The 10,108-nt window shown below is 42.4% G+C and overlaps 1 protein-coding gene across 1 annotated transcript in view; it reads left to right on the forward strand.

Annotated features, from left to right (window-relative positions):
• The first annotated feature begins 5,898 nt into the window (after window positions 1–5,898).
• RELL2 (RELT like 2) overlaps window positions 5,899–10,108 on the forward strand; it is a 9,246-nt gene continuing 5,036 nt past the window's right edge. The window contains exon 1 of the mRNA XM_015828523.1: window positions 5,899–6,106. Within this exon, the coding sequence (XP_015684009.1) occupies window positions 5,899–6,106 (208 nt within the window). The remainder of the gene's footprint in view (window positions 6,107–10,108) is intronic.

The raw sequence follows: 10,108 nt of genomic DNA on the forward strand, positions 1-10,108 counted from the left end.
ATCCTGTGACCCCCGAGGACATGGACAGGATGTTGGGACGGCTGAACACCACCACATGTTTACTGGACCCGTGTCCCTCCTGGCTGGTACTGGCCTCCCGGGAGGTTACACGAGGCTGGCTCCAGGGAATCGTCAATGCTTCTTTGAGTGAGGGGTTCTTGCCGGCCGCCTTGAAAGAGGCGGTGGTGAGGCCCCTCCTTAAGAAGCCCTCCCTGGACCCGGCTGTTTTGGCCAACTACCGTCCTGTCTCCAACCTTCGCTTTCTTGCGAAGGTTGTTGAGAGTGTGGTGGCATGACAGCTCCCTCAGCACCTGGAAGAAACTGTCTATCTAGACTCGCGCCAGTCCGGCTTCCGGCCTGGGCACAGCACGGAAACGGCATTGGTCGCATTGGTTGATGATCTCTGGAGGGCTCGGGATAGAGGCTGCTCCTCTATCCTGGTCCTGTTAGATCTCTCAGCAGCTTTCGATACCATCGACCATGGTATCTTGTTGCACCGGTTAGAGGGGTTGGGTTTGGGGGGCACCGTTTTATGGTGGTTCTCCTCCTACCTCTCGGACCGGTCGCAATTTGTGTTGGCAGGGGGGCAGAGGTCGACCTCGAGGTGCCTCACTTGTGGGGTACCACAGGGATCGGTCCTCTCGCCTCTCCTGTTCAACATTTATATGAAGCCACTGGGTGAGATCATCCGTGGTTTCGGGGTGGAGTTTCATCAGTACGCAGATGACATCCAGCTGTACATCTCCACCCCAGACCACCCCAACGATGCCGCGGAAGTGATGTCCCGGTGCCTGGAGGCCGTGCGAGTCTGGATGGGGAGGAACAGGCTTCGACTCAACCCGTCCAAGACCGAGTGGCTGTGGTTTCCGGCGTCACGTCATAGCCAGTTGGTTCCATCTCTGGCTATCGGGGGCGACTCAGCTCCCGCGGAGAGGGCCCGCAACCTGGGCGTCCTCCTGGATGCTCGGCTGTCTTTAGACGATCATGTGACAGCCGTGGCCAGGCGGGCTTTTCATCAGGTTCGCCTGATACGCCAGTTGCGCCCCTTTCTGGATCGTGACGCTCTACGCACGGTCACTCAAGCCCTCGTTGTTTCCCGCCTGGACTATTGCAACGCTCTCTACATGGGGCTCCCCTTGAGGTGCACCTGGAGGCTCCAGCTAGTTCAGAATGCGGCTGCGCGGGGGATCCTGGGGGCCTCTAGATACTCCCATGTAACACCTCTCTTGCGCGAGCTGCACTGGCTGCCTGTGGCCTTCCGGGTGCGCTTCAAGGTGTTAGTAACAACCTTTAAAGCGTTCCGTGGCAATGGACCTAGGTATTTGCAAGACCGCCTCCTACCAAACACCTCCCTTCGACCAGTCCGCTCCCACAGAGAGGGCCTCCTTAGGGTGCCGTCGGCCAGACAATGCCGGCTGGTGACCCCCAGGGGGAGAGCCTTCTCTGTGGCAGCTCCTGCCCTCTGGAATGACCTACCCCCCGACCTACGTACAGTTGCNTTTTTCGCCGAGCCCTGAAGGCCCATCTATTCCGTGCGGCCGGCCTGGCGTAGTTTGATTATGTTTTAGTGGGGGTTTTGTATGGGGTATTTTTAGAGCAGGCCTGTTATTTAATTTGATTTTAGAACAGAAATTTGTGTATATTTATCGTGGTTTTTATTATCGCCTGTTCACCGCCCTGAGTCCCGTAAGGGAGATAAGGCGGTATATAAATTCAATAAATAAATAAATAAATAAAATAAAGATATCACTAGCCTAGACCCCAATATCTGTGCTTTCAATACCAATCGTGAATGCTACACCCCATGAATTTGTAGGGCTGAACATGCACCCAAACAGAATTCCAGCTCCCGTTCTGATTAGGCACCGCAGCATGATGGGTGCAGGAAGACGGGGCTCTCTCTTCCACGTTCAATTTTGCCCCACTGGGGACCCTAAAAAGGGTCGAAAGTCACTCCAGAAAGGCAATGAAGGAGGGGATCCTCGTTGATCGCGGAGGGGCAGAAGCCCTTCCGTTTTGATCCGAAGAAGCCCTCCAAACCAGTGGGGAAAGGACTAGCCACATTCGTGTGGCCAGTCAGAAGCTGCTGACAACCGAAAAAAATAAGTACTAACGAGCAACTTTTGAGCAATGAGGATGGAACGGGGTGAGACTTTATCCTCTCTTTATGATGTTAAGACATTTTCCTGGAAAAAACATCCAAAGCAAAGAATCCTCCCTGATGAGAGAGGGAAGGGGAATTTCCACCCCATTCCCTCAGGAAAAGAAAAGCGGCGAACTAATTGCTTGGGGGAAAACAGAGAAAATTACAAGATTAATTTGGAATCAATACAGATAAATAGCTTTGAAATTTGGGGACTAAAAGTGCTTGAAAAACTTGCAATATAAGTTTGGATTTAAAAAACTGGAAGAAGGCGTCAATGACATCTAGTGGCAAACCATGGCACTACAATCTATTATGCTTAAAGGAAACTTGACTTGAAGCCCAGACTCAGATAAGACTTTTGTTGTCCGTGCAAACTTTCACTTTTGAAGACTGCAGCTGGGAAAAGGGGAAAAAAAAACCTTTTCGGCTGCTTATCTGTGTGGCAGAGACGATAAACTATTTTGAAACTGGCCTGCCTGGATTATGAATACAAATACTGACTGACTTTTAGAGCTGTGTCGTGGAGCTATTTCCCTGTAGAAGAAACATGCATTACTGATTGAGATGATGGAATACTTTGGATTATAAACCTTTGATTGATGAACAACTTTTAATTGCTTTTTTCTCTCTGGACAGAAAGGATATGTTTTTCATTGGACAGAAAAACTTGAATTTTGCTTATATTTGTTTAGGGGAGGCTTAAGGACAGACTGATAGGCTGGCTGGATAATTTGGAGTTCAAATGACAATTGACTGAAACTTTTTAAAACCCTAAATAGACTGGACTATAAAGACCACATACAAAAACAAAATGGATGTTCCATACTTAGCCTTAAATGGTAAAAAAAAAAAAAACATCCCTAACACTTGTCTTCAAAGCCCCCAGCTTGACATACCAACAAGAAAATGTTGATGAATCTCAGAAAAAAATTCTATGTTGAAATCAATACAAGAAATAATTGCCTTAGCTCATGATGAGACTAAAAATAATGCGAAGGAGATAAAAGAACAATTTTCTAATCTAAACCTACAAATTCAGAAAATGACTACAAAGAGGGAACTAGTAACCCAGAAAATAGAAGGAAAATTAGAGGAAGCGGATTCAAAGATGGAGGACCTAAAGAAAGAAATCAACAGACAGACTCAGACAAACGAAGAATTAGAAGACATAGCGATAATACCGGAAATCTTACCTGTCAAGTTCTCAGAACACATTTGAGTATAAGAAAAAGAACTGATCGAACGGAAGATAAAGCTGTTAGGAGAATTGTGGAAAATTGGAGAAGGAGGGAGGCTGTTTAATGAATATAAATGGGCTGAGCAATCTTCCAAAAATACTTTAATCAAATTGTCTTTCTTATTCCAAACAATATACACAAAACTAGAGGAAGAACTACTTAATGATTCAAATGCATTGACTTGGAAAGTTAGTTGGCAATGCTAGAGTAAGACTGAAGAAAATAGAGATTTTGACCCATTAGATGGGATATTATATTATTAAATAGATGTTTGAATATGGCTAAGAGAATAGATAATTGTTAGAAATAAAAGTATTATTATAACTAGAAAGATAGAATCTGCAACTAGAATATTATATTTTGGTATGAGAAGGGAAATATGAAAATTCTAAGAGGGTCTAAGTAAAGGAAGCTTTTGGTTACTGAAATATAATTTATTATGAGAAAACTATAAACGATAGAGACACTTTGAACATTGATGGGAAATCAAAATGAAAAAAGCGGGTAAAACAGGATATTGACTGAACAAGGATTTTAAGTGCAAATGCAATTGAGATATGTTTTGGTTAGAAAAGATATTTAAAACTGACACTATTGATATTATGTATAATATTAGAAAAATGTGATAAAGATGTTGATATTCAATTGTATATATATTAACAGCACTAAGAATTGTATTTGCCTAGTGTGAAAAAATGTATACCACCAGAAGAAGAGAGAAAGCACTGGATGGTGTAGTATTGGATCTAGATTGAGGAAGTTAATATGTACCACTGAATTACTAATGGACCCAGGCAACACATTGTTTGTTAAGTACTTATGATTGCAAAACTAAAAAAAATAACAAAATATTTTAAAAAAAGAATTTCAGCTCTCATGGGGTTTTTATATATGTAGGCTGTCCTATATCTGATGTCTATATCCGACATGAATGTTTTTTTTATGTGAACACCATGTGGAAGAGGGTTGTAAAAGAAACAATATAAGAAAGGCTCATTGGAAAAATGAGAAATAAGAATATACATAAGCCTGATGACTGCATTTATACAGAGATGATAAACTTATTTCTTAGCCCCATACTTATCTATAGTGGTTCCTCTAGAAACCTTCCAGCTATTGCCCTCTCAGACCAGGGGAGTCCTTGCAGGCTTTTCTTGAGATATTGCTAAAATTTCAAAGATATTTCTTAATTCCTGGAAAACTATTGCTATTCCTGCCAAAAAAGCCTTGGTAACGACTGAGGTAGATAGCAATAGCTTTGCCATCTGCTCTTCATCTTTGATGACATGGTGAGACTAGAAGATGCTTAGAATAGTATATGGCAGCACAAGATGCTGAGTTGCTAGGAGACAGACGAAGGTGGATAGATTTACCCAAAGCAGAATCCTTCAGGTATACCAGAAGAAGCTGCAGCATTCAGGGTACTGCACCTTAAGCAGGAGTGCACAATACTGATGACAGAAGGGGGCAGTGCCTCATGGACAGGAGGATTCTGAGGGGAGAGATTTTTGCAGCGGGACATACCTCAGAAGGACAGCCAAGTAGATGCAGAGATCAGTGCTGAGTCTGGAAAGGAAGGCTTGGCAGGCAGTTGTGGAAATAGGTAAATGGTGGGCTGGTGGGGCTGCCGCAGCCTTAAAAGGCGACTTGTTTATATTCTGGCTTTTGCAGCCTTGTTGCAGTCCTATTGCTCACCTTGGATTCCTACGTTCGCAGCTGAACTCGGGGTTCTTTTTTGTGAGTACAGTACCTGGATAGAGAATAAGAAGGGGCGGCGGGGGGGGGGCAGCAGCGGAGTTTGCTTTTCCAATGTAGAGACATTGCTGCAAAGACAGAAGCGCGAATACAGACTCCGCTCTGCCCTTGGGAAGAATCCGCGTGCCGGAAAAGGACAGGGCTCAAGCTAGAGGGAGGTCGCTCCAGGGAATCTGGAGGAGAGGCATTAGCAAATGTTACTCCCATCCACCCACCCTAGCTCTTGCTCCAAATAGGAAAAGGAGATGGGGGTTGGGGTCCTCCGAGACAGGCGATCAAAACGCAGGAAGATTATTGCATATTGGAAAAGCAGCAACGACCTTGGGAAAAGTCGTGCAGGAAACGGGAATGAGTGCGAGGCACGAAGGAAAGGGGTGGCGGGAAAACGCGGGGGCGCGCGAGCCAGCAAGCGATCTGGAATTGACTAGAAAAAGTAAATACGGGAATTGGAGGAAAGAGGGGTCGCAGTTTTCAAAATCGTTTAAATTGGAAACCCAAACACCTCGAGGAGGACGAGTTTTCTAAGTGTAGCTGAGAAGCAGGATTCTTTTGGAAGATCCTTCCTTTCTCATTTTTATATCTCATTTTTTGGATGGATAATCGCTCAAAGGCCAAAATGTTGCTTTTAGGATGCGTTTGTGGAGTGATGGATAGTAGTAGTAATAGCAGCAATCACCCACCATAGTAATAGCTGCAGTAGGAACAACAAATGTGGATTTCAAAGAACTCTGAGTCTTACCATCCGTTTTGTAGCTCCGGATGTCAGAGCACAGCAGCGCCACAGATGGGGATGTGGACCCCCAGCATGGCTTATATATGCTGGTCCTGCTGGTCTTGGTCTTCTTTGTCATGGGTCTTGCGGGCTTTCTCATTTGCCATATCCTAAAGAAAAAGGGATACCGCTGTCGGACATTCAGTAATGAACTTGACTCTGACAACAAGGAATCACTGACACAACTCCAAGATGGTAAGTAACCGGAAGGTGGGGTGCGGGTGAGAGAAACTAAGTTTCTTGGCAGCATCTTGCAACTCAGTTGTGATGAGTTCAGTCAAGCCAGAAACTGCTCCTTAATTCTGAAGTCGCAGGCATGGTGCTTTAAAACAGTACATTCTATTGGGCAAGTAAGATTTAGGATGATATGCAAGAAGGAATCAAGCTTATATATAGGTGGGTTAGTGGAGGGCTCAGGGATTTTAGATCAGCCTCTTTCAAGTTTGGCATTTTCCACCTATTTTCTACATTTGACTAGCACCTCTGTGAGTAGTATTGTTATTTCTAAAATGTAGAAACATAGTTCCTAGTCTAACATTTGTTGGGTTGTAGCTACTACCACTTTTAATAATTTGAGGTAAATCGACACAGAACCAAAGTACTTACATCAACAGAATGTATATAGTTCTCTTTTCTATTCTCCTGATTTTGCAGCTCATTTAGCTTTATTGTGAAATTATACTGACAATCACATGCCTGAGAAATCTCCCCAACTAGATGGGTTTCAGAACCAGACTGTAGGAAGGGTGGGACTGGAGCAGTGAATATAGGCAATCCAGTCTTAACCCAGAGGCCCTCTAGGTTCTAAGCTGTTTCCATTAATGGGGATGATTCAAGTTGACATGAGCTGCCAAAGGAGTTGTGGTATCGGCATATGCAGTAATAACTGAAGAAGCTAAAACAGAGAGGCCTGTTAGGATGCAATTAATACTTTTAATGGAATTTTTTTTAATGATACTAACAATTGTCCAGGTTTAGAGGTAAAAACAGTTTCTCCAAAATTTTGAGTATTGTTTGTGCTACTTTCATTTTTCATCCTCTTCTTTTGAAAAAAATGGTTCCATTTGTCTTGAAATTGTCTGATAGTAAGGAGATTTTAAAATGTGACTTTATTAACTTAGATTTCAGTGTTCATATTATGCATGATAGGAAACTGCATTCCAATTTTTCTAAATAACCTATACTTTTATAAACATGTAGTACATGTTGTAAGAGGCATACTTTTTTTTGTTTCATGGGCACATTGTTTCTAAGAATAACTCACCAGGGAAATAAACTGGCTATAAAACAGGAATTACCATAATACTGATAACAGGGTTTTCTTACTATCTTTCATGTACAAACTAACATTTAAAAACATTCATTTCTTTATATGATGATATCAGGTACTAAAATAAGGAGATTAAGTTGCTTTATACTACTGTGAAATGAAAGAAATGGAATAGGAAATCAGCATCACAGAAAGAATGGAAGAAATAACAGGAGATAAGAAGTGGAAATGCTGGCTAAAAGTATTTAGGCATTTACCTTTTGCTGTTGTAAAGTCTCCCAGGAGATTCTTAAACAGAAGAAGGCAAAATGTGGGCTGGAATATTCTACTATTAGATAGATACAAAGCTGGTTAACAATCATATCCAATAAGTGCATGACAATGGCACCAATAATATACTACAGATTCCATTTTACATTACTGCTCTGGGTATCTTGGCAGATCACAAGCTGAACATGCAGTTGAGGGAGGGAGGGAGGGAAGAAGGGAGGAAGGAAGGAAGGAAGGAAAGAAGGAAGGACATCCTAAATTGGATCCAGGAAAGGAAAATGTCAGTATTAAGAAATTTCATGGAGATATAAATATGACATTAAATGTTATTGGATGGGTTAAAAATGTCTTAAATGTGTTTCTTTTTCTGATTTAATGATGAAGGAAGACTATTATAAATATGATTATGTTGTAATAATTGAATTTGTTTGGAGGTGGACTTATTGTTAATGCTTAAATAATTGAAGGATAACTAAGTAATTGAAGTTGTAAACCTTATTAAGGGTTCAAAATGATTTTTTATAGGTGTAGTTTGATGAAATGATAGAATTTACTTGTTAACTTTATGGAAGTGGGAACTTTTTCTTTCTTTTTTTTTTTTTTNGGGGGGACATGATAGCAGTGTTCCAATATCTCAGGGGCTGCCACAAAGAAGAGGGAGTCAAGCTATTCTCCAAAGCGCCTGAAGGCAGGACAAGAAGCAACGGGTGGAAACTAATCAAGGAGAGAAGCAACCTAGAACTAAGGAGAAACTTCCTGACAGTTAGAACAATTAACCAGTGGAACAACCTTCTTCCAGGAACAGTGAATGCTCCAACACTGGAAGTTTTTAAGAAGAGACTGGACAGCCATTTGTCCGAAATGGTATAGGGTTTCCTGCCTGAGCAGGGGGTTGGACTAGATGACCTCCAAGGTCTCTTCCAATTTTACTATTATTATTATTATTATTATTATTATTATTATTATTATTATTATTATTATTATTATTATTATTATTATTATTAAACAATAGAATAGGGAGGACCAGAGATCTCTTCAAGAGAATTGGAGATATGAAGGGAACGTTTCATGCAAAGATGGGCATGATAAAGGACCAAAATAGCAGGGACTTAACAGAGGCAGAAGAGATTAAGAAGAGATGGCAAAACTACACAGAAGAACTATACAAGAACGAGCTTAACATCCCAGATAACCACGATGGGGTGGTCACTGACCTCGAGCCAGACATCCTAGAATGTGAAGTGAAATGGGCCTTAGGAAATCTGAGCAACAACAAAGCTAGTGGAGGTGACAGTATTCCAGCTGAGCTATTCAAAATCTTAAAAGACGATGCAGTAAAAGTGCTACACTCAATTTGCCAGCAAATTTAGAAAACTCAACAGTGGCCACAGGATTGGAAAAGGTCAGTTTACATTCCAATTCCAAAGAAAGGCAGTGCCAAATAATTTTCAAACTATCGCACCATTGCACTCATTTCACATGCTAGTAAAGTTATGCTTAAAATCCTACAAGCTAGACTCTAGCAGTATGTGGATCGAGAACAAACAGAAGTACAGGCAGGATTTCAAAGAGGCAGGGGAACTAGAGATCAAATTGCCAACATATGCTGGATCATGGAGAAAGCTAGGGAGTTCCATAAAAAGTCTACTTCCGCTTCATTGACTATGCTAAAGCCTTTGATTGTGTGGACAAATTGTGGCAAGTTCTTAAAGAGATGGGAGTACCAGACCATCTTATTTGTCTTTTGAGAAACCTATATGCAGGTCAAGAAGCAACAGTGAGAACTGGACATGGAGTCACTGATTGGTTCAAAATTGGAAAAGGAGTCCGGCAAGGCTGTATACTGTCGCCCTGCCTATTTAACATATATGCAGAGCACATCATGAAAAAGGCAGGGCTAGATGAATCAAAAGTTGGAATTAAGATTGCCGGGAGAAATATGAACAACCTAAGATATGCAGATGATACCACTCTAATGCCAGAAAGTGAAGAAGAACTAAAGAACCTCTTGATGCGGGTGAAGAAGGAGAGTGCAAAAGTTGGCTTGAAACTCAACATTAAGAAAACCAAAATCAAGAAGGACTTCCGGTGGGACGGCGCGCCGATGGCGGCTCTTTTGGAGCCGTCCGCTTGGGAAGGCGTCAGAGCCAGCCTGAACAGCGGACATCAGCTGTTCAGCAGCTTGGAACCTTGTGCCCCGGGCGAAGGGGTCGAGGTGAGTACTCCTGGATAGGAGTAGAGCCCCAAAAGCTCTCCCTTAACTTAGGGAGAGTGAAAATTGGGTGCTCCTCCGGAGTCCGGGAACCTCCGTCTCCCAAATGCCTTTGCTCCTTTTTTGGGGGGGGAGCGAAGCGAGTCGTTGCCTCCACCTCCGTGAATTATAGAGACTTGTGAGTAATAATAAGCGGACGGAATTGCCCGGGGATACTGGACTTTGAGCAATCTAAGACTTTAACTTAATTTATTTACATCTTCCCTATTGAACTGGGGGGGAAAAAAAGAGAAAAAAGATGGCTGCGGTTTGCCTTTCTTCAAAGTGAGAGTGATTTCTTTTTTCTTTTTTTCTTTTTTAACTTTTACTTTCCGGTGGAGCTGAATGAAGAGGGAAATTGTTACCCCTTGTAACATTGATATGGAAAGTTTTAGTGATTTCTTTT

Source organism: Protobothrops mucrosquamatus, unplaced genomic scaffold (assembly GCF_001527695.2).
Source record: "Protobothrops mucrosquamatus isolate PMUCROS unplaced genomic scaffold, P.Mucros_1.0 scaffold_226, whole genome shotgun sequence".
Taxonomy (NCBI): Eukaryota; Metazoa; Chordata; class Lepidosauria; order Squamata; family Viperidae; genus Protobothrops; species Protobothrops mucrosquamatus.